This window comes from Amblyraja radiata, chromosome 1 (genome assembly GCF_010909765.2).
Source record: "Amblyraja radiata isolate CabotCenter1 chromosome 1, sAmbRad1.1.pri, whole genome shotgun sequence".
In the NCBI taxonomy this organism is placed as follows: domain Eukaryota; kingdom Metazoa; phylum Chordata; class Chondrichthyes; order Rajiformes; family Rajidae; genus Amblyraja; species Amblyraja radiata.
Window position 1 is genome coordinate 124819042 of NC_045956.1, and position 25002 is coordinate 124844043.

General features: G+C 44.2%; 1 protein-coding gene across 1 annotated transcript in view; it reads right to left on the reverse strand.

Annotated features, from left to right (window-relative positions):
- Positions 1-19994: 19994 nt before the first annotated feature.
- map3k1 (mitogen-activated protein kinase kinase kinase 1) overlaps positions 19995-25002 on the reverse strand; it is a 93017-nt gene continuing 88009 nt past the window's right edge. Inside the window, exons 19-20 of the mRNA XM_033030301.1 lie at positions 23893-24024; positions 19995-23539 (exon numbers count right to left, since the gene is read on the reverse strand). Coding sequence (XP_032886192.1) covers positions 23393-23539; positions 23893-24024 — 279 coding nt within the window. The 3' untranslated portion in view covers positions 19995-23392. The remainder of the gene's footprint in view (positions 23540-23892; positions 24025-25002) is intronic.

Here is a 25002-nt window from a genome sequence, read left to right on the forward strand (position 1 = left end):
GTGCAGCCGGTACCAAGGTCCTGTGCGACATCTCCACAGGACGCGCCCGCTCGGTCATCCCCGTCAGTTGGAGATGGCAAGTTTTCGACGCGGTCCATGGTTTGGCCCACCCGTCCATACGAGCGACGTCCGCCTTGTTGGCAGCCAAGTTCGTCTGGCACGGACTCCGTAAGCAGGTGGCTGCCTGGGACCGCGCCTGCATCCCGTGCTAGACCTCCAAGGTCCAGCGGCACGTACGGCCTCCGGTGCAGGATTTGCCGTCCCTGAGGGCAGGTTCCTGCACGTGCACGTGGACCTCGTAGGTCTCTTGCCACAATCCCGATGCACCACGCACCTGCTCACCATCGTGGACCGTTGCACGCGGTGGCTGGATACCTCCGCCGAGGTTTGCGAGCAGGCTATGGGGGCCCACTGGATCGCCCGATTCGGGTGCCCTCTGACATCACCACGGACCGGGGGGCCCAGTTCACCTCTTCCTTGTGGTCGGTCCTGGCACAGCTCTACGGCGCCCGGTTACATCATACTACCGCCTATCACCCGCAGGCTAATGGGCTGGTCGAGAGGTTCCATCAACACCTTAAGTCGGCGATGAAGGCCCGGGTCCGGACTGGGTGGACCAGATGCCCTGGGTCCTCCTGGGTATCTGTACCACCCCTAAGGAGGATTTAGCTGCTTCCTCAGCTGAGCTTGTGTATGGTTCGGCCTTGCGGGTGCCTGGAGATTTCCCGCCTGCCACACGCGGCCAGGGTGTTTCAGCCCCGGTGCTGCTGGCTGGCCTTCGTGAACGGGTACGCACGTTGGCCCCAGTTCCCACTTCCAGGCATGGGCTGTCTGCGGTGCATGTGCCCGCGGTGTTACAACGGTGTGCCTACGTTTTCATCCGCAGGGCCGCACACCGCTCGCCACTGCAGCGGGTCTATGAAGGGCTTTTCCGGGTGCTGCGAGCCGGAGTCACCACGTTCACGTTGAGCGTGGGTAGCCGGGAGGAGTTCGTCTCCGTCGGCCGTCTTAAGCCCGCCCATGGGGATGTAGACAGCCCGGTGGTCATTGCTCCATCGCGACCTAGGAGTCGTCCGCCGGCCGTTTCGCCCGTACTGAGTACGCCTGTTTCATCACCATCTGTTACCGTTGTTTCTTCGCCTGTTTCCGGTTTTGTTCCGCCGGCCACACTTGTTACGACCGTCCCACTTTCGCGGTCCCCGGCCCTGTTTTCCTGGCCCCTCCTGTTACGCCCGCCCCGCCTTTGAGGACCACGTGTTCCGGACGTCTCAACCTGGACCCTGCTCGGTTCTGTACCACGGGTTCTGGGGGGGGGGGCTTGTAGCGGCACCTACTGGTGCCCGCAGGTAATTGAACCCTGTGGTCGGGTGCCTCGGACATGTGACTCTGGGGAAGGGTTGTGTTTCGCGCGCTTTCTGGGCGATGCCCCTTCAGTTGTTCTGGACCACTGTTGTGGCTGGATCTGTGTATTGGTTGTGTTGAGTCACTTCTTTGATTTAATCGTTTTGTTAATAAAACTCGTTTGGAAAATCGACTCTTGTCTCATCCGCCAAAATACAACACTTTGACTTGATAGGTGACCTTTCCGGTCGGGACCCCTTTTTCCAAGTCTGAAAAAACTGCACCAATCCATGATCTCCAGAGATGCTGCCTGACCTGCTGAGTTACTCCAGTACTTTGTGTCCTTTTGTGTAAACCTACATCTGCAGTTCCTTGTTTCTACATTTAGACTCACTTGCTTATTCACTGACGACAGCTCACCCTCCCATCATAACTGTTTTTCTGTGATTGTTTTCCACACAGTGTTTCCGTTTGTTTCTGACATGAGCAGATCGGGTTACGAACATTTCTCAGGAACAGATGCAACTGTCTCCTGTTGAAACCTGGGGACTTTCTGATGCTAAACCAGTAGATGGTGCTGTTGCACAGTATTAAAACGATCATTCACAAATGACCATCACTTAGCAATCCATTATCTCAAAGGAGTAATACAAAATTCAAATGATAAATTAAAATGACAATTGATTAACATGAATGAAAATATCTATATAACGAAAAGTCTCAGCTTGACCACTTCCTGTCTGCGTTGTATATTGATTTTAGAAAAAACGCTACCATACATCGCTATGATTTTTGACCATCTTACTCACAGTCTTCCTCCGCTTATTACTCACAGGCAGCCCCGAGGATTTTTCCGATTGATGGATAATAAAAATGTTTTGAGTGTTTAAAAAATCTTGAGATCAGCTGATAGGTCCCCTCGCCTGTCAATCACCATGAAGAAGGTAACACCCCTTCTGGGGGGGGGGGGGGGGGGGCAGGACTATAAAATCCGGGATGCCTGGATGTGAGTCAGTCACTCTGGAAGATCGCGAAGGAGATGCCACAACTATGATTCTGCTGTGAGTCAACTGAACTGTGAGTCTACCCTTTATGTGGTTATGTGGTTAATGTAGTTAACCCTTTATTTGCTTGCAATAAATGATTTGTTAGCCAGCAATGTGCTTGCAATGAATGTTGATTTGTTAACCCTTAATGTGCTTGCAATAAATGATTTGTTGGCCAGCATTATGCTTGCAATAAATGATTTGTTTGCCCTTAATGAAATTAAATTAGTTGTTTGGCCTGCCCTGTGCTTTTGCTTTGCTTTGCCTTTGCTTTGCTTGACCTCACCTGAAATGAAAGCAAATGGATTGTATTGTTGGCTGACCCCGCCTGCCCTGTGCTTGACTTGACTTGACTTGAAATGGATTGACATGAAATGGATTGAAATGGATTGTTAGCCCTGCACTCACCGTGTTTGACTTGACTTGACTTGACCCACAACACCCATGCTAGCGCTCCAGACCCCCCCCCCCCCCCACTGGCCACCAATATTAGAGTTGGTGGAGAGGTGGAATGTTGCGTTGGGGGACCAGCCCTCCCATGTGAACCTGGGACCCAACGTGTCCCACTTAGTCTAGTGACTAATAAATGGAAGTATTCATTTTGCTTTTTATCAAACTCATAGGTTTATTTCAAAGTAGTAATGCTGATTTTTTAAATACTGGGACATTTTGCACCCCCCTTTTAAGAGAACTTCCCTTCTCCACCCCCCCCCCCCCCCCCCTCCACAATCTTTGCATACCCCAATCCTGGACTTTCCACTTGTCATTTTAATTTCATGTTTCATGTATCTTGTGCTTTATGACTATTGGCAGACCAATTTTCCTCCTGGGATAAATAAAGTCCTATCATATTTAAAAGTTTTTCAACCTGGGACATTCTGCACCCCCAGTTTAAGAGAACTATAAATGAAACCTATAACAATTTGAACCCAGCAATTCGACCCACAGGAATCCCTGGGACTGTGACCAAACAAAATACACCACCAAATATACTGAGTGAGACACCCGGATGCGGTATTGGTGAGGGCCTCTACCTTTTCCATTGTCTTCTTTGGCAGTGCTTCTGGATAGAGGATGAGTGTAGTTTAGTTTAGAGATACAGCACGGAAACAGGCCCTTCGGCCCACAGAGTACCCGCCAACCATTAACACTATCCGACACACACTAGGGACAATTTATATTTATATATTTATGCATAGAGCAGATTCTCACTTCCAACCTTAGCATTCAGCCCACAACTCCTGTTCCCAGTTGAGACAGAGAATTGCTTACCTTTGAATCCTTAAGGTGTTCTTAGAGGGTGATGCTGGCTTAAGACTTAATATCACTAGTAATGGCGGGTGATCTATTACCAGTGTAGAAGCTTTGCTGAATAAACACTGCTAATACTTCTTGATTCCGAACACATTTGTTTGCTTCTCAAATCATGGGCAGTAATGTTGTTTCTTCCCAAGAGGGCGTGGGAAGCAAAAGGGATGGTTTTTTAATGCGCATCATCTATCATGTGATTTATCACAGCATCTGCACCATATCTTGACATATCACATATAAACTTCAACATCCGGACAATATTGTAACAAACTAGAACAGCTTCTCTTGCTAACTTTTTCTTGCAATCTTCATATATACTTTGTGGCTTCTTGCTTCAAATCCATGTTTATATACTTTTTCAATACATGATGAAACAGCATGTGACAAGGTTTGGAAGGAACTTCCAAAAGTCTGCAACATCCCAGGAACAACCTTGAATCAGCCTGTATTTAGGCTGTGGAGCATTGGTGAGGGCCTCTACCTTTTACACTGTCTTCTTTAGCAGTGCTTCAGGATAGAGGATGGGTTTAATACATGATGAAGGGTTTCGAACTGAAACGTTGCCTATTTCCTTTGCTCCATAGATGCTGCCTCACCCGCTGAGTTTCTCCAGCATTTTTGTCTACCTTTGATTTTCCAGCATCTGCAGTTCCTTCTTAAACATGGGTTTAGTTTAGTTCAGTTTAGAGATAGAGCGCAGAAACAGGCTCTTCAGCCCACTGAGTACTCGCCAATCATTATCACTATCCTAGGCACACTCGGGACAATTTATATTTATAGAAAGCCAATTAACCTACAACCCTGTACGTCTTTGGAGTGTGGGGGGAAACCAATGATCTTGGAGAAAACCCACCCAGGTCAATATACAATAGACAAAAGGTGCAGGAGGAGGCCATTTGGCCCTTCGGGCCAGCACCGCCATTCAATGTGATCATGGCTGATCATACGCAATCAGTACCCCGTTCCTGACTTCTCCCCATATCCCCCGACTCCGCTATTTTTAAGAGCCCTATCTAGCTCTCTTGAAAGCATCCAGAGAACCTGCCTCCACTGCCCTCTGAGGCAGAGAATCCCACAGACTCGCCACCCTCTGTGAGAAAAAGTGTTTCCTCATCTCCGTTCTAAATGGCTTACTCCTTATTCTTAAACTGTGGCCCCTGGTACTGGACTCCCCCAACATCGGGAACATGTTTCCTACCTCTAGCGTGTCCAAGCCCTTAACAATCTTATATGTTTCAATGAGATACCCTCTCATCCTTCTAAACTCCAGAATGTAGAAGCCCAGCTGCTCCATTCTCTCAGCATATGACAGTCCCGCCATCCCGGGAATTAGCCTTGTAAACCTATGCTGCACTCCCTCAATAGCAAGAATGTCCGTCCTCAAATTAGGGACCAAAACTGCACACAATACTCCAGGTGTGGTCTCACTAGGGCTCTGTACAACTAGACTATATTAATTTCCTCTTGTTATAATGGCCAACATGCCATTCGCTTTCTTCACTGCCTGCTGTACCTGCATGCTTACTTTCATAGACTGATGTACAAGGACCCCCAGATCCCGTTGTACTTTCCCTTTTCCCAATTTGACGCCATTTAGATAGTAATCTGCCTTCCTGTTTTTGCTACCAAAGTGGATAACCTCACATTTATCCGCATTAAACTTCATCTGCCATGCATCTGCCCACTCCCCCAACCTGTCCAAGTCACCCTGCATTCTCATAGCATCCTCTTCACAGTTCACATTGCCGCCCAGCTTTGTGTCATCTGCAAATTTGCTAATGTTATTTTGAATCCCTTCATCCAAATCATTGATGTATATTGTAAATAGCTGCGGTCCCAGCACCGAGCCTTGCGGTACACCACTAGTCACTGCCTGCCATTCTGAAAGGGACCCGTTAATCCCTACTCTTTGTTTCCTGTCTGCCAACCACTTCTCTATCCATGTGAGCATTCTACCCCCAATACCAAGTGCCCTAATTTTGCCCACTAATCTCCTATGTGGGGACCTTATCAAATGCTTTCTGTAAGTCCAGGTACACTACTGGCTATCACTTGTCCATTTGCCTAATTACATCTACAAAAAATTCCAGAAGATTAGTCAAGCATGATTTCCCCTTCGAAAATCCATGCTGACTCGGACCGATCCTGTTATTGCTATCCAAATGTTCGGCTATCTCATCTTTTAAAATTGACTCCAGCATCTTCCCCACCACCGATGTCAGGCTAACTGGTCTATAATTCTCTGTTTTCTCTCTCCCGCCTTTCTTAAAAAGTGGGATAACATTAGCTACCCTCCAATCCACAGGAACTGATCCTGAGTCTGTAGATCATTGGAAAATTATCACCAATGCATCCATGATTTCTAGAGCCACTTCCTTAAGTACCCTCGGATGCAGATCATCAGGCCCTGGGGGATTTATCAGCCTTCAGTCCCATCAGTCTACCCAACACCATTTCCTGCCTAATGTGGATTTCCTTCAGTTCCTCCGTCACCCCAGATCCTCTGGCCACTACTATATCAGGAAGATTGTTTGTGTCCTCCTTAGTGAAGACGGATCCAAAGTACCTGTTCAACTCATCTGCCATTTCCTTGTTCCCCATAATAAATTCACCTTTTTCGGACTTCAAGGGCCCAACTTTGGTCTTAAATAATTTTTTCCTCTCCATATACCTAAAGAAGCTTTTACTATCCTGCTTTATATTCTTGGCTAGCTTACCTTCGCACCTCATCTTTTCTCCCCGTATTGTTTTTTTGGTTATCTCCTGTTGTTCTTTAAACATTACCCAATCCTCTTGCTTCCCGCTTATCTTTGCTACATTGTACTTCTTCGCTTTAATTTTTATACTGTCCCTGACGTCCCTTGTCAGCCATGGCCGTCCCATTCTCCCCTTGGAATATTTTTTCCTCCTAGGATTGAACTGATCCTGTACCTTCTGTATTATTCCTAGAAACACCTGCCATTTTTGTTCCTCTGTCATCCCTGCTAGTGTATCTTTCCAGTCAACTTTGGCCAGCTCCTCCCTCATGGCCCCATAGTCCCCTTTATTCAACTGCAACACTGACACCTCCGATCTACTCTTCTCCCTCTCCAATTGTAGATTGAACCTGACCATGTTATGGTCACTGCCTCCTAATGGCTCATTAACCTCGAGGTCCTTTATCAAATCCGGTTCATTACATAACACTAAATCCAGAATTGCCTTCTCCCTGGTAAGCTCCAATACAAGCTGTTCTAAGAATCCATCACGAAGGCACTCTACAAAGTCCCTTTCTTGGGTTCCAGTACCAATCTGATTTTCCCAGTCTACCTGCATGTTGAAATCTCCCATAACAACCACAGCATTACCTTTGCTACATGCCAATTGTAACTCCTGATTCAACTTGCGCCCTATGTCCAGGCTACTGTTTGGGGGCCTGTAGATTAGTCCCATTAGGGTCTTTTTACCCTTAAAATTCCCTTGTTCTATCCATACTGACTCCACATCTCCTGTTTCAATGTCACCCCTTGCAAGGGACTGAATTTCATTCCTCACCAACAGGACAACCCCACCCTCTCTACCCACCTGTCTGTCTTTTCGATAGGAGGTATACCCTTGAATATTTAGTTCCCAGCCCTGGCCCTCTTGCAGCCATGTCTGTAATTCCCACAACATCATACTTGCCCGTTTCTAACTGAACCTCAAGCTCGTCCACTTTATTCATTCTACTTCTTCACGGGGAGAACGTACAAACTCAGTACAGACAAGCACCAGTAGTCAGGATGGAACCCGGGTCTCTGGTGCTGAAAGCGCTGTAAGGCAGCAAATCTACCGCTGCGCCACCGTGCTGCCCTCAACTCAACTTGTCTGTGGGTTCAACTCCTTGTCTGTGGATTCTCAGATGTCGATGAGACCAATATGGAATCTGCTGTCCTGAGCACATGGAGGGCAGAAAGCGTTTGACTAGGTGGGCACATCCTTCTCCTTCATCTCTACTTCCACGCACATGGAATGGCGGGCTTTATTTATAAGGAGAGATTTTTAGCTGTGTATATGTGGGGGGTGGGGAGGGGAATGGGGGAGGGGGGGTGAGGGAAATTGTTTAATCTCTTCCCTGTACGGGGACCCGACTTTTTCCCTGTCGGGTCTCCGGTGTCGTTGGGCCTAACATCGAGGAGCGGAGCCTGCGGACTCGCCATCGTGGAGCTGGCCATCTTCGGGATGGGGAGAGCTGTGGTGGCGCGCAGCTGGAACCCGATTTCGGAGCTTCGGAGGCTCCGGCCGCAGGCCCGGTGGACAGGAACATCGGCAGCTCGCAGGTCCCTGGTGGGAGACCGCTTTTCGGAGCTCCCGCAATGGCAACTTCTACCATCGGAATCGCGGGGTTTAAATGACTCGGAGCGGGGCCTAACATCGCCCTGCGCGGATTAAACTGCCGCGGGATTTACCATTGCCGGCCAGGGGTTTTAACATCGTGAGCCCCAGTCGTCTCGACGCTGCAGTTGGACTGCTGGACTGCGGGAGAAGAACAAAGGGAAGAGATAAGACTTTTGCCTTCCATCACAGTGAGGAGGAGGTGTTGGAGATTCATTGTGATGGATGTTTGTGTAAATTGTGTTAAGTGTGTGTCTTCGTTTTTTTTTTGTAATGTCATGACTGTAGGAATGAAATTTCGTTCAAACCTTGTCTGTTTGAATGACAATAAAATGCATTCTATTCTGTTCTATTTGGAGTATTGTGTGCAGTTCTGTTCGTCCCATTACAGGAAGGATATGGAGGCTTTGGTAGTAAGAGTGCAGAGGTTTACCATAATGATGCCTGGATTAGCAATAGGGAGAAGTTGGACAGACATACTATTTTCTCTTGAATGCTGAAAGTTGAAGAAATACCTGATAGAAGGATATGAAATCATGAGAGGCACAGATAGGGTATCAAATACCAGAGGGCCTAGCTTTAAGGTGAGAGGGGCAAAGTTTAAAGGATATGTGCAGGGGAAGTAGTTTTGTTTTACAGAGTGCCTGGAATACACTGCCAGGGGTAATAGAGACAGATACTATCAGGGCCGGCGTTAAGCCGATTTGACCGATTGCTCCAAATTGGGCCCCGCGCCTAAGCGGGGCCCCGCACTAATGTTCAGTATTTCGTACGGAAATACGAATTCTCTTTGTTAAATAAAGATTTTTTTTAATTCGCCATCCGGATTTTTTTTAAACGAACATGTATAACAACCGCTGCACGGCCATCATACACAAACGATTTGTTAACTAGTGCTGTTAGCACTTCTTAATGGTAAGTACTTAACACCTTGTTATGCAATGTCATGAATCTGCATCTATCCGCATTCCTCAGTAAATGTTATAGTGTTTTGAACAAGTATTAATGACGCCGTGTTCCTTTGAATAAAATTCACGCGGCGTCATTAATACTTGTTTAAAACACAATTACATTTACTGAGGAATGTAGATCGATGACACGTTGAGAATTTCATTTAACTCACCATCATGAGTGAGGGCCCCGGACCACGAGAAGGGGCTTCTTCCTGGTGTGCAGGTTAGTCATTCACCTACCGACCCACGTTGTGTCCAAAGATCTTATAGCGGATCTTTGGTTGTGTCTCTCTGTCTTTTGCTCACTCCCTCCCTCCCTCCCTCTTTCTCTCGCGCTCTCTCTCCCGCTCCCCATATTGTCTCTCTCTAGCTCTCCCACTCCCTCTCTATCACCCTGTCCCCTCAGCATTCCCGGAATCGTTGACGTTTTGCAGTAGACAAAAATGCTGGAGAAACCCTGCGGGTGAAGCATTCGCCTGGCCTGCTGAGTTCCTCCAGCACTCTGTGTTTTTTGTTTGGCTCTGAAGTTGAAGGTGGCTCAGCGGGACGGGCAGCGGCTCTGGGGAGAGGGTTGTGTTTCTGGTCGAGACCCTTCTTCAGACAATCACAAGTACTCTCATCGACGCGAGTTCAGTGCGGTCTGAAGAAGGGTCTTCTCTCCAGAGTCGCTGCGCTGCCTGTCCTGCTGAGTTACTCCAGCTTTATGTCTATCTTCAATTTCAGAGAATTACAATTTCTCACGGGGGGCTTATAACGTCTCTAAACCCCTCTGGGACCCTCTGAACACGTCTAAACCCCCTCTAGCCCCCCTATTTCCCTCTATTCCCCTCTAAACAATTGTAAACACACCTGAACCCATCTGAAGCCCTCTAAACATCTCTAAACCGTTTAAACCCCTCTAAACTAGGAGGCTGCAAGGTGACTTGGATAGGCTGGGTGAGTGGGCAAATGCATGGGAGATGCAGTATAATGTGGATAAATGTGAGGTTATCCACTTTGGTGGCAAAAACAGGAAAGTAGACTATTATCTGAATTGTGGCCGATTAGGAAAAGGGGAGATGCAACGAGATGCAACGAAAAATGCTCACGGCAGACCAAACGTGTTAAACAGAAATTGGTCAGATATTGAGCTTTACACAGTGAGAAATCATGTGAAATAATCACTGAATTTAATTTTAAATGAATGTACCTGCATGTTATACTGTTTAGTTTGGAGATACCACCAGATAGTCTGGTTGATACAACCAGATCAGTTTGGAGATACAACCAGATTAGTTTGGAGATACAACCAGATTAGTTTGGAGATACAACCAGATTAGTTTGGAGATACAACCAGATAGTCCACTGAGTTCGCACCAACCAGCGATTTTTGTTACAGATTTGACAAATTTATTTGGCGGCCAATCAAACGCTGTCTCTAGGGGGGTTGCATCCAATCACCAACCAGCTTGCCTTAAAATTCCCGAAACTACACGAAATATAAACATACATAAATTTTTACTTTTCTAGAGTAGGGGCCCCGCCATCAGTTTTCTAATTGGGCCCCGCAATTCCTAGCACCGGCCCTGGATACTATCATGGCATTTAGGCGACTTTGGGTTGACACATACATATGCAGAGAATGGAGGGATATGGATTATGTGCAGGCAGTTAAGAGATGACAGATATTGTGTCCCTGTGTTGCACTGTTCTGTGTTCTATAAAGCTGCAGAATGGAGGCTGAGTGGGTGAACTTATTATAGAGGTTTATAAAAGTGTGAGGGACACAGCGAGGGTAGATGGTTAGATTCTTATGTGTAGGGTTGGGGGGAGGGGAGTATAATTTGCGGACAATACGTTAAGGGGAGGGGAATTTGAACATTCGAAAGGTAGGTTTTTCCACACAGAGTGGCAGTTACTTGCAAGTGGTAGAGGCAGATAAAATCACAGCATTTAAAAAGTATTTAGATAGGTTGTTGGATTGCAAAGGAGGGGATATGGACCTAGTGTGACAAATGGAATTGGCATAACTGGGCATCAGATGGCATGAATGAGTTGGGCCAGACAACTGTATTGCTCTATGAGATAGCATTGGTTTTTCGCCAGTGCTTTGAAGGGTATGCTATATGTGGACTGGCTGGAAGATGGGGTCCATTGGACCAAGAGCTTGGTTGTTGTTTTTAGGTCATTAGCATCGAATCCAAACATTTTTGTTGATAAAAATATGCTTTAAAGTTGTTAAATATGCTTTCAATAAAATGGTTTGCAGATGATACCACCACAGTGGGCCAGAGATTGAATAATGATGAGACAGAGTATAGATAGGAGATTAAGAACCTTGTAACTTGTTGCCAAGACAACAACCTCTCCCTCAATATCAGCAAGATAAAGAAGATTGTGATTGACTTCACAAAAGGAAGCGGTAAACACGCCCTAGTCTACAGTGATGGTGCCAAAGTCGAAGGCTTCAAGTTCAGATGAATAAATATCACCAGCAATTTGTCCTGGAGCCCAGTCACATCAAAGCTGTGGCCAAAAAAGTACACCAATGCCTCTACTTCCTTTGAAGGGGTTGGAAGTTTAGCATGTTCCCAACAAGTGTCATCAACTTCCACAGATATGCCATTGAAGGCATTTTATCAGGGTGCACCACAGCATGGTTTGGGAACAGCTCCAACTAAGACCACAAGTCATTGCAGAGAGTGGTGGATGCAGTGCAGACCATCACACAAACCAGCCACCCTTCCATCAACTCCATCTACACTTCACATGACCTAGGCAAGGCCACCAGCATAATCAAGGACTAGACACATCCCAGTACTCCTTCTTCTCCCCTCTCCTATCAGGCAAGAAGTACAGAAGTTTCTAAATGCAAACCTCCAGATTCAGGGAGTTTCTTCCAAGCTGTAATCAAGCAACTGAACCATCCTTTCAACAGCTGAAGTGCAATCCTGACCTCCATTATACCCCATTACAGACTTTTGAACTTTCTTAATCGGACTTTATCAGACAACAACATTATATCTTTGCACTAAATGTTGTATCCTTTTCCTTTAGATTTGCACTGTGGACGGATGGATTTTATTCATGTATAGTCTTTTTTTCCGACCAGATATCACAAACAAAGGCTTCACTGTACCCCCGGTACACATGACAATAATAAACTAAACTGAACTTTTCCTGTGCTATAACTCATTGATCTCATGTTATCTCCTAAACACTTCCTTCAAAATCAGAACATTCTCTTCTGTGCTTGTGATGATCAGCAGATCAGCATGCTTATGCAAGCAATGGCCAGTTCTTGCACAATTGTATTCATAACCACCTTGAAACCTTTCAGCAAAGCTTGACTAAACCACATTAATGAGTGCAGCTATTTAGTTATGTTGATGATCAAATACTGCTGACTACTGTTGTTGACTTTCAATTCTGAATAAGCATGGGAATTGCAAACATTTTGTGAATATCTTTCATTTTTCCAGCAACTGCTGGGAAAATGTATAAGTGCGTTATAATGTTCATTATTTATAGCGTGACTTTCTTGCCTCTAGACAACTGATATTTTGTCTGCGTTAGATTATAACTATCGTTGGCATGGCCTGTTCAGTTTCACAAGCACACAATATTATTGTAATCTATATAGCCTCTTTATAGAATACAAGAGATTTCTGGGCATTCTACAGATCACTTTTAGATGTTGCTTCACATTTAGATATGGTGGACAAGAAGGCATTTGCACAGAATGGGCTTCATCAGTCAGGGCGGCAGCGGCGCAATGGAAGAGTTGCTGCCTTACAGCTAATGCAGCACCGGAGACCAGGGTTCGATCCCAACTACGGGTGCTGTCTGTATGGAGTTTGTACGTTCTCCCCGTGACCTGCGTGGGTTTTCTTCAAGACCTTCGGTTTCCTCCCACACTCCAAAGACGTACAGATATTGGTTAATTGGCTTGGTAAATGTAAAAATTGTCCCTAGTGTGTGGAGGATAGTTCAAAGGTCTTTTATTGTCATGTGTACCAATTAAGGTACAGTGATATTCGATTTACCATACAGCCATACGGAAATAAAATTGCATCTCTGTCGAGGTTAGAGATTTAAAAAAGTTTCCCCCAACCAGCCCCACCCCACATAAACAAGCTAAAGAACACCAAAACATACATTTAACGCATTCTAAAAAACAAGAAGCAATGGAGGCGACAGACTGCTGGAGCCATCCGATGATGTTAATATGTGGGGATCGCTGGTCGGCGCAGACCCAGTGGGCTGAAGGGCGTTTCCGTGCTGTATCTCTAAACTAAAGGTACTGAATACAGGGGCTGGGTCGTAAAGTTACAGTTGTACAAGACATTGGCAGGGCTGCATTTGGAGTATTGTGTTCAGTTGGGTCACCCTGCTATTGAAAGGATGTTGTGAAGCTGTAAAGAGGGCAGAGAAGATTTACGATTACGTTTCTAGGTCTTGAGAGCCCGAACTATTGGTGGCGGTTGGGCAGACTAGAACTTTATTCCTTGCCCGTGCATGAGGCCGAGGGGTGATCTTAGAGGTGTATATGGTCATGAAGGGGATAGGGTGAATGCAGTGTTTTTTAGCTAGAGTAGGAGAATCATGGACCAGAGAACATAAATCTAAAGGCGAGAAGGAAGATACAAACCTGAGGGGCAGCTTTTTCCTCACAGAGGGTGGTGCTTATATGGAGTGAGCTGCCAGAGGAGGTAGTTGAGGCAGGTATTGAGTACAGAAGTATAACAATATTTAAAAGACTTTTGGATAAGAACTTTGATAGGAAAGGTTTAGAGGGATATTGGCCATACTGAGGCAGATGGGACTACTGTAGATGGAGTATGTTGGCCAGCATGGGCAGGTTGGGGTGATTCCATGCTGTATGACTATGTTATCTGACTGTGCCAGTAGTATATCAACCTTCCAATATATACCTTTCCAACATAGTATCAAGCTGAAACTTTGAAACAATAACTATGGAAATAGTCTCTCAAGCTCGTCATTTCAACTAGCCCTTCTTATGTTTTATGTGCATTGTGCACTCCATTTTTCACTGCCGTCTGCAAAATCTTTTTTCAGTGTGCAGTGCCTATCGGTGGATGTATCTTACTGAACTTGCTAGAATGTGCTTAATGGCCCCGTCTCACGGTGCGAATCCACCCACGAGTGATCCCGAGTGAAAGGAAAAAATCCCACTCTTGGTTTCACACAAGATTCCAAGGTTATGTTCACGAGTTTAAACGAGTTCCCACGTGTGTGTCTAAGTTTGCCATTTACTTCTCATTTCTGCGATGTAACAAGTTCCTCTCCCGAGTTACTCATGAGCCAACCGTGAATGAAGGCCTGTTTTAAGTATCAAATAGAGGAGCTGGACAGCATCTCATACAGTAAGTATATTCTGATTCAGTATTGAAAGTTATTCAATTTCAGAACTTAAAAAAACTAGGCAGGATCTCGGCCCCGCACTCGCTGCCGTTGTGCAGCAAGAAGGCGGTGGCGGTGAAGCAACAGTGTTAAAGAAGACAGCTCCATCCTGCAGCTTTGAGTTAAAGATAGAATTCAGCGCGGCCGCACCTATTGATATGACCTACAAAGGGAAAATGCGCATCGTCCAGTGCCAGAGCATTTTCGCTTCATATACATGGGAATTCCCTCAGTATGGTCACTCAGCGGGACAGGCAGCATATCTTGAGTGAAGGAATTGGTGACGGGATGAAATTTCCAAAATTTTGCTGCGTCTTTGTGTTACTCCAGCACCGTGTGTTCACTTTTTGTCAACCAGCATCTGCTCTTTCTTATGTATGACATTATTTGTATCCGTGGCAGTTGATTGTCGCTCCTTTCAGTTTCCCAGAGGGTCGGGTGGGGGGGGGGGGGGGGAAGGGGGGGGAGTGGGGGGTTGGGGTGACTTCGTACGGGAGACAAGTGTAGGAGAGGTGTACTGACTGTGTGGGCAGACACTTTGGAAGTGATTGCCCACCAGTCTCAAAAGCCGCTGTGTCTCCCTGTCCCTGGGATAGCAGGGGGCGATCAAACAGCACAATACCCCCCTCCCCCTCCACGCCAACACGAAGGGCAACGATCCCAAGGCTTTAGCGTAAGAAACAGCGGGCAGGCGACAATCACCTGCCATAACGCGAGAGAGATCATGCACTGTTGTAGGTCTCCTTTGCACGTCGGTGTTTCTGTCTTTCTCCACTCATTGTTGCCCCTGTCTGCCGCCACCCCCATCCCCACCCCTCTGCTTCCCGGCCATGTGTGTGACCCCTTCCATCCCCTCTCCAGCTCCCCGCCCATTGCACCGGGCGCGGGGGCTTCGCACTGTCTTCACGTCGGCAACGCCAGCAGGTCAGTGCCAGTGCAGGGGGCTCTCTCCCAGCGTGGCCCCGGACTGGGGGGGGGGGGGGGGGGGGGTGGGAGTCAGCGGGCACGCCGGCTCTGCCACTCCATGGGCCGCCGCCAACCAAGCCACCCGTCCACGTCCACACGCTCGGTAGAACAGGAGCTGAGACTGGGAACTGTACCGCCCTTGCCCCCTCCCTCTGCAACTGCAAACAACCCCACTCTCCTGCTCATCTAACCCGCCCATCCCTTCTCTCTGGGTATTGAAGGCGCTTCTGGTCTGCAGTGTGCAATAGTCACCAAAATACACTGCATCTTAAGGAAGGAAAAATACAAAACATGTCAATCCCACTGGATAGGCCTTAGTCATGGTGTTGTACAACATGGAAACAGGTCCTTCGGCCCAGCTTGGCCGTGCCGTCCAAGTTGGCATCTTGGGGTAGTCCTATTTGCCCGCATGTGGCCCATAGCCCTCTAAACCCTTCCCATCCATTTATCTGTCGTTAATAACCTCAAGAAAATTCCTGCTTCAGTTTCCTGGGTCCAACTCAGAGAGAAGTCTCCCCCTCTCCAGGGTTAATCGCTCCACTGTTTATAATGCTCTCTGCATTATGAAGTCCTCACTACCAAAGTGTCTGCCTACACTTGCCTCCCATACTAAGTCACCCCAATCCCCCCCCCCCCCCTCCCCTACACTCCCCTCCCCCCACCCTTCCCTCCCAACTCCAGTCCCGTCCCGACCCCCTGGGAAACTAAAAGGAGCGACAATCAACTGCCACGGATACAAATAATGTCATACACAAGAAAGGGCAGATGCTGGTTGACAAAAAGTGAACACACGGTGCTGGAGTCACACAAAGACGCAGCAGAAATTTGGAAACGTCATCCCGTCACCCATTCCTTCTCTCCAGAGATGCTGCCTGTCCCGCTGAGTTAAAGAGTGCCCACGGTAGACTCACGAGTCACTACGGTAAACTCACGGGCTACTACGTCTTACGAGTTTAAATGTTTCAAATTTTAACTTCAAGAGTAAATTTGACTCGTGGAAATCTTTAATCATGTTGAAAGTTTTTCAAGACTTAACAAGTTTCCCGAGTACCTGCTGTTAGCGCCACGAGTCGCTAAGTTGCGTCCATGAGTTCCGACGTTCCCGCTACATTAATTGTACGTGATTACGAGTTTAATTTGTTTTAAACTCCGGGGCACTCGTGAGTCGACTCGCACCGTGAGTCAGGGGTTTAATTCCAAATTCCAGTATCGTGGGTACTCTGACATGAACCATCATGAAGTGCTTTGAGATGCTGATTATGGTGTACATCAATCCAGCCTCCCTGGCAGCCTTGATCCACTGCAATTCAACAGGTCCACCGGAGACACCACGTCTCTGGCCCTTCACTCATCCCTGGAACCTCTGAACACTTTCGTCAGAATACTATTTATTGACTACGACTCCGCCCTTCAACACCCTAATCCCAACCAACCTCATCTCCAAAACACCTGGACCTAGAACACAGGATCCCTCTGTAAACTGATCATTGATTTCCAGATCCATAGACTACAAACAATGAGAGGTGACAAAACATCCTTCACAACATTTATCAGAATCAATGCCCCTCCAGAATGTGTTCTTAGCCCTTCTATATTCCCTATACACTCACGAGTGTGCAGACAATTCTGCTCTAATTCCATTTATAAGTTTGCAAAAGGATCTCAAACACTGACAAAATGGAAGAAAGGAAGTAGAGTCAAGACAACGATGTAAGCATAGGAGCTGATCGTTGACTTCAGGAAGCAGAGTACACAGCCCAGTCTGTATTAATGGTGCTGAGATGGTAAAGCGCTTCAACAATTTTCTAGGTTTAAATATCACCAATGATTTGTCCTGGTCCAACCACATGGTGTACTTTCTTGGCCATAGCATCAATGTCTCTACTTCCTCAGAAGGCTAAGGATATTCAGCATCTTATCAGGATGAATCACAACTAGGTCTGGCAATAGCTCTGCCAACATTGCAAGTAATTGCAGAGTTGTGAACGCAGCCCAGTCCACCACACAAACCAGCCTTTCCCTCTAGTTTCCCTGTGCACTTAATGTTGCCTTGGGAGAACAGCCAATATGATCCAGGACCACTCACACTCCAGTCAGTATTTCTTCTCCTCCCCCCCCCCCCCTCCCATCAGGTAGAATATACAAAAGCTTGAAAATATGTATCACCAGATTCAAGAACAGCTTCTTACCTGCTGTAATCAGACTCTTGACTGGACCTCTCATATAGAAACATAGAAAATAGGTGCAGGAGTAGGCCATTCGGCCCTTCGAGCCTGCACAGCCATTCAATATGATCATGGCTGATCATCCAACTCAGTATCCCATCCCTGCCTTCTCTCCATACCCCCTGATCCCTTTAGCCACAAGGGCCACATCTAACTCCCTCTTAAATATAGCCAATGAACTGGCCTCAACTACCTTCTGTGGCAGAGAATTCCACAGATTCACCACTCTCTGTGTAAAAAATGATTTTCTCATCTCGGTCCTAAAAGACTTCCCTCTTATCCTTAAACTGTGACCCCTAGTTCTGGACTTCCCCAACATCGGGAATAATCTTCCTGCATCTAGCCTGTCCAACCCCGTAAGAATTTTGTAAGTTTCTATAAGATCCCCCCTCAATCTTCTAAATTCTAGCGTGTACAAGCCGAGTCTATCCAGTCTTTCTTCATATGAAAGTTCTGCCATCCCAGGAATCAGTCTGGTGAACCTTCTCTGTACTCCCTCTATGGCAAGAATGTCTTTCCTCAGATTAGGAAACCAAAACTGTATGCAATACTCCAGGTGTGGTGTATGCAATACTCCAGGTGTGGTACAACTGCAGTAGAACCTCCCTGCTCTTATACTCAAATCCTTTTGCTATGAATGCTAAAGGATGAATTCCCAAACTTTCAATCTACCCTGTTGCAGCCCTTTCATGTTCTCGGCAGCTGTAAAAGTGCATTCTGCACCGTTTACTTCCCCGTGCACGACGATGCACTTGTGTATGATATGAATTGCCTGGAGAGCATGTAAAGGTTTCACACAATATCTTGGCACATGACAATAATAAACCAATAATATTGGTTATGGAGCATGTGCAGGCAGATGAGGTTGGTTTGGCAAGACATCATGCTTTGCACAAACATTGTGGGGGTGAAGGGGCCATTACCTGTGCTATACTGTTCCACGTTCTATATTCATTTGCTAATGTACTGGCTGTTGACACCAATACCTAATTTTGTTTCTCCCCTCTCTCTCTCTCTCCTCCCCCCCCCCTTTACTGCCATTATTGCTTATGGCATGGATCCCACTCATTATCTCAATGAACTTTCAAACTCTGACAAACTGGCTTCTATTGTCATTTTTAATTGTTTGTTTGAATCATGGAAATTTAGGATGTCAACACAGCCCATTTGTAATACTCGGCAGTGGTAAACGTATAAATCTGTAGTAAATGATTGGCTATATGGAATAGTTGGATAAACTTTGGATTGTTCTCTTTGTAGTATCAGAGGCTGAGGGGCAACCTGATCAAAGTTTATTAAATCACGAGGTTCATAGATAGAGTAGAATGTGGGAATGTTTTTTTAAAGGACTGCTTGTTTCTATATAGTATATCTGAGCTGTTTGGATAGCATGCAAAACCAATATTTTCACTGTACCTTGGTACACAGCCATAAACCTAAGCCTAAACAAAAATTGCAGCAATTTTTTGTTTTACACAGAGAAAATGGAAGCTGCCAGGATAGGGTGGTGGAAGCAGATATGAAAGTGATGTTTTGGAGGCAGTTAGAGAGCCATATGAACAGGCATGGAAGAGGGATATAGATCAAATGCATGCAGATGGGGCTAGTTTAATTTGGCATCACGTTGGACACTGGCATTGTGTGCCAAAGGACCCTTCCCATGCTGCACTATTCCACATTCACTGCAACAACAGATGAGCAAGAAAAGTGCTGGAGGAATCAGGGTGGCACAGCTGTAGAGTTGCTGCCTTACAGCAGCAGAGACCTGGGTTCAATCCTGACTCTAGGTGCAGTCCGTACGTAGTTTGAACATTTTCCCCGTAATTGGTCCGGTTTCTTCCTGCATTCCAAAGACTAAACTCAGCAGGTCACGCCACATCTATGGATAGACAACATTTCGGGCGAGACCTTTCTTCAAAAAAATGAAATGTAATTGACTAGACGGTTTCACAGCCTTGAAGTTTGTGATTGTTGTCCTTGGACTGCTGTTATATAATTTGCTTGCAGTAAATTATTTTCTCTAGCTTTCTAAGATACAATTTCCATTGACATAGTAATCTTACCTGTAAGCTTGAATATCAGGCTTCGTGACATCTTTGTTTTTAATGATTTTGCATGGCATAAAAATCCCAGTTCTTTGAACTAGTGGAATGAATATTTTAAGTTTCAATGAGAGAGCAAGAGACAGGCCTTGGATAATGCCTCATTCAAGAAGTAGCATACCCCCAGTATGGGATTGTCAACATGGAATTTATTTCCACCGAAAACACTGGATTGTGATTTGAATCTGAAACACTGCCGACATCACCTGTGCTTCACCACTTAAGCCACCGATCCTAAACACAATTCACTGTAATTAGCGTATAATAAAATGCAACAAAAAGCAAACATGAAAATGTTGTTCCATAAAAGAAATCACTTTTATTTACTAGAAAGACAAAAACACCAAAATAGGTCCAAATTATGCTATAAAATGTTTCAAAATGGGGTAAAAATTTCAATAATTAAAATATTTGATATATTTAAAATTACAAAGGATACATTTAACCAATTTTTTCAACCCAAGAGATTTTTATTTTTTATTTTGCTTGCACAGCAAGGTGCTAAAAGTCAGCCCTTAAGCCCTGGAAATTTTAGAAATTACAGTCACATAGCAAATATAGTTTCATTATGAAAGTGTACTTTGGTAGAAGAACTATAGGACACCTGAGGTAGTAGAAACTGGAATAAAACAGCAGTAGACGTTATTTACAATTTAAGAAGTACCAAATAACAATAAGAACAGCACAAATAATTACACTTTACATTTTCAATCCAGCTCTGATCCAAAAGAAAAGGAATATTACATCACATGTGCATAAAATAAAAGAAAATTACATAAAATACATAATTACCAGCAAGCTGAGGGCAACGCAAACAATCTCAATTAAAACACATCTTGAAAATAAAAAGCATCAACTTTTTAAACAAGCCAGATGCTGAGATCTACAAAGTAATACTGATTAGCTGAGGTTCATCAGTTTAATGCCTTTGTCAGAAAGTGAAAATGACAAAAACATCTCCAGTATATAATGGCAAGTGTGCATCATTTAAAGCTCATGAGAAAACACTTAAAACGTACTGACTTGATAGGACCACAATATGATTCCAAATTGTCAATAACATAAGGAGTCAGATGTATCAAGTATCTCCAAATACCTCTGAACACCTTTTAACTCTTCAAGCAATAAAAGCACCTTTCTACCCAATAAGGAATGTAACACAATATTAACACTTTCTTTATAAAAATTAACATTTTCTGAGCTTCACATTATAAATGGGCTTTAAATTAAAAAATTGAAACTGGGGACCAAAACCCCTCACATCATTGATGCTTAACAGCCTCTTACTTTTTTTTGTATAACCCCTGTATATCAATTTGACACAAATACTTTTATTTACCAAACTTGCCACAGTTAGTGGTAACAATAATTAAAAATCTGTGAAGACAATGAAGACTTATTGCTGGAAGAGTTAAAATACCTAATTACACCTATAGGATACAAGCTTTTACAGCCAACCACTTAAAAAACGTACAAATATTTAGACCCAATAAACAAAAACATCCAAGTAAAATGCCACTTTCAGTGTGAATTTAGACAACTGAGATTTTGATGTCAATCGGAATTTGTTTTGCCACTTTAAAACAGTGATCGCTGCAAAATATTTTCAATTGTCAATCCAATTGTGCTATTTAAATACATACATCAATATGTATTGTTTCTTTCATGTGAAGATGAAACCGAATATCTTTAAAGTTGACATTTAGATAATGTCAATAAAATAATGCGTCCAATTCAAACGATTTTCCTTTTAGTTTAAGGAAAAAGTAGTAACAGAAATTAAAATTTAATAATGATCAAGGTGTTACATGTAATTTTTCAATAAGCATGTTTTCATCCAAGATTCGTCAGCATTTAAATCACTGCCATTTTGAAGCAGATTGCTGACTGAATGGTGAACATTTAATTCTGTAGCGAAGGGCAAATCAGCTGGACTAAAATCATTATTAAATACATTACATGGGGGGAGAAATTAATTTGAATTCTAAGAAATATGATAACAATGAAAACTCTGCAGAGCAAGTTTCAAATAACTTTTTTTGCTTTTATGTTCAGAAAAGCAAAGAAATAAGACTTTCTCGCACAGATCCCAGAATTATATAGCAGTAAACAAAAGCAAGTTCAACTGACCGAAATATTTACACACTGAAGTGGAATAGAGTAGTACAAGTGAAACAGCCAAATTTCCACAAAGATCACTGTGATTATTTGACAATGGAATTCAAAAGCTATTTGTTCAGCATTTTAAAAGAAATAGGACATTTTTAATATTTTTTTTATCTCAATGGCTGAATTGTGGTATAAAACTTCTACACATAATTTCTTATTTGAAAATTACCCTTCCCTGAATATTAAACAAATTAATCCCAAGTCAATATCACAGAGCTCCTTGTAACTACTAGCAATGACAACTTGTCCACTAAAACTGGACAGATACAGCAGGCACCTTTCTAGTAAACTGCCCAATCAGCTGAAATGATTTTCCAAATTCACTGTCTTCACATTGAAAACCTATAAGTACTCAAGTAGACTGCTGAAAGTAACAAAGGGTAGAATTTCCCCTAGTCAGCGCAGGTTTCTCCCAGCTTTAAAATTTACCAAAAACGTCCAAAATGGCACAGAAGATTGAGAAATTTCAAGTGCAAATTACATCAAGTTCAAATTGCAATCTTTTGTGCTAGTTTAAATAAAGCACCCCAAATATGATTCCACCCACAAAACCAGAGATTCAATTTAATACAACAAGCTTTCACTGACTGCATCTGTTTGTGGGGCTTTGAGGAGGCCCTCAAAATTAAGGCACGATGGCAACAATAGACATCTTTTTGAAACTAAATATATAACTGATTAAAGTTTAACAATTAAACTATCAGAGCCTTTTTCAGTGATTTGAACCTGGGGATGGGACACGTTGAGATATTTTGCTTCTTTTAAAAACCAAACTTATTTTCAGCTGCATGAAAATTGTATTAGGTTACCACATTTAAACTTGTGTACACAAAATAGAAAACATCACCGTCTAAAATGCTGCCGGATTGTTATGGTTCACGATGGACTTCACTTATATTGATTGGAAACTTGAGCAAATAATATCCAATTTCAAACTCTAGTGCAATTCTATGCGCAATTTACATTAGTGGGCCGATTGCGCTCAAAGTGGAAAATCTACCCCCAAATATCTCAGCACAAAACCCAGAAATAAATCTTTAACCAGAACATTTTTGTAAATGAAGGGGAGTCTGGCAATGTTAACAAATCCTTTGTGCTACTTCAAAAAAGCATAACCAAATCCAGTGGCAGTTTAACACAGCAAAAACTCTCAGGAGCCCCTCAGCTGCTATTATTAGCTGAAAAAGTGCTCCAATGGAAGAATGTTCTCACAACTGCCCGATAGCTTTTAACTGGCAGATCCAAAATACATTTCTGGCCAACAAGGACAAGTCTAAATCGATAAAAAGGCACAACTTTTACAAGCAACAACAGAACATCTGCATACTATTTTAAAGATATAGATCCTTGTGTGGTAGTCATTTCCTGAGACACAGGCTCCGTTTGGCTTTGCTGCTTTTACTTCAAACTTGCGGCCAGTTCATCTGTTTGTGTAGCTCTACAATGCATTGCAGGCCAACACTTGAGCATTTCTTTGTTTCAGTAGTTTCCCTTGGCACAGCTTTCTTCTCAGACAGTATTCTTCACCACGTGCGGAACACCGGGTGTTTCAGGAGCTCCCGTGATGCAGGTCTCTCCTGGGGCTGAAGCTCCAGGCACCGGAGAGCCACATCACGCAGTGCTGGCGACAGATGATTAGGAATCGTGGGCGCACTCGTTGCACTGGCAATCTGTTCAATTTTGAGAGAAAATGCAACAGTGAACCACATTTCTTGGTGTGCGCTAAAGCGTACAATTTTCAAAGTAACAAATACACCTGTTGCAATTGTGGTAAAAACAAAGTCTTAAACTGGCAAAGAATTGTGATGCAATATTCACTTTTGTTATCAGCAAGCACAATTCAATACATTTTGTCATTTCCTGCCCTTTGATTATGTTTTAAAATAATTTACTAATGCTCAGTATTGTTCAACTGGAAATTGGGAACATGGCTTAATACATGATATTTCATGCAATCAACTCATTTTATGAAATGTGCAATCTTTCAATATTTAATGTGGATATCTTCCATAACTTTATCTACCTTAAATATAAGAGCAAGGTGATTGGAGTGTTTTTCTGCATTCCAAGGTGGTTTGGCACAAGCCATTTCAATTATAACACAGCCAACGCTCCACACATCGCAGCTTCTGCCATATGGCTGGCCCCGCAACACCTAAAAGAGCAAATGCCAAGATTAAAATAGCGTGCAATTTTACATGCTTTCAATGGAGTACTTTGGACAGGAAAATGAGAAAACATCAAGGAAGCACGCATAATGACTGAAGTTATTGCAACATTCTCAACTGATGTGAAATAAGAATATTTTGGGTGGGAGGCGAGAAAAAAAAAAAAAAGAAAATGCTCAAAGAATGCAGCAGATTAAGCAGCATCTGTGAAAAGAGAAACAAAGTTAAGTTTATTGACCAAGTATTCACATACAAGGAATTTGCCTTGGTGCTCCGCCCACAAATAACAACATGACATAGTGACAGTTACGAATGACTCAAAAAACATTAAACATGAATAATAATAAAAGATTAATGATAAAACACCATTGATCAAGCATGTGAACCAACAAAAGACCAGATCAAAGGGAGGCTACAAATTTTTGGCTGTTGAGTAGAGCAACTGCTCATGGATAAAAACTGTTTTTATGACTGGCTGTGGCAGCTTTGACAGTCCGGTGTCGCCTTCCAGAGGGAAGTGATTCAAAGAGTTTGTGGCCAGGGTGAGAGGGGTCAGAGATGATCTTGCCCGCTCGCTTCCTGGCCCTTGCAGTGTACAGTTCATCAATGGAGGGAAGGTTGCAGCCAATAATCTTCTCTGCTGATCGGACGATTCGCTCCAGCCTCCAGGTGTCGTGCTTGGTGGCTGAGCCAAACCAGACCATGATGGAGAACGTGAGATGGCCGTATAGAATTGGACCATCATTGCCTGTGGCAGATTGTGCTTCCTCAGCTGCCGTAGGAAGTACATCCTCTGTTGTGCCTTTTTGACTGTGGAGTCGATGGTAGCCCCCCACTTAAGATCCTGGAGATGATTGTTCCCAGGAACTTAAAAGACTCCACAAATGTGACTGTGGTGTTGTTGATGGTGAGTGGGGTGAGGGGAGGGGGAGCTCTCCTAAAGTCTACAATCAATTCCACTGTCT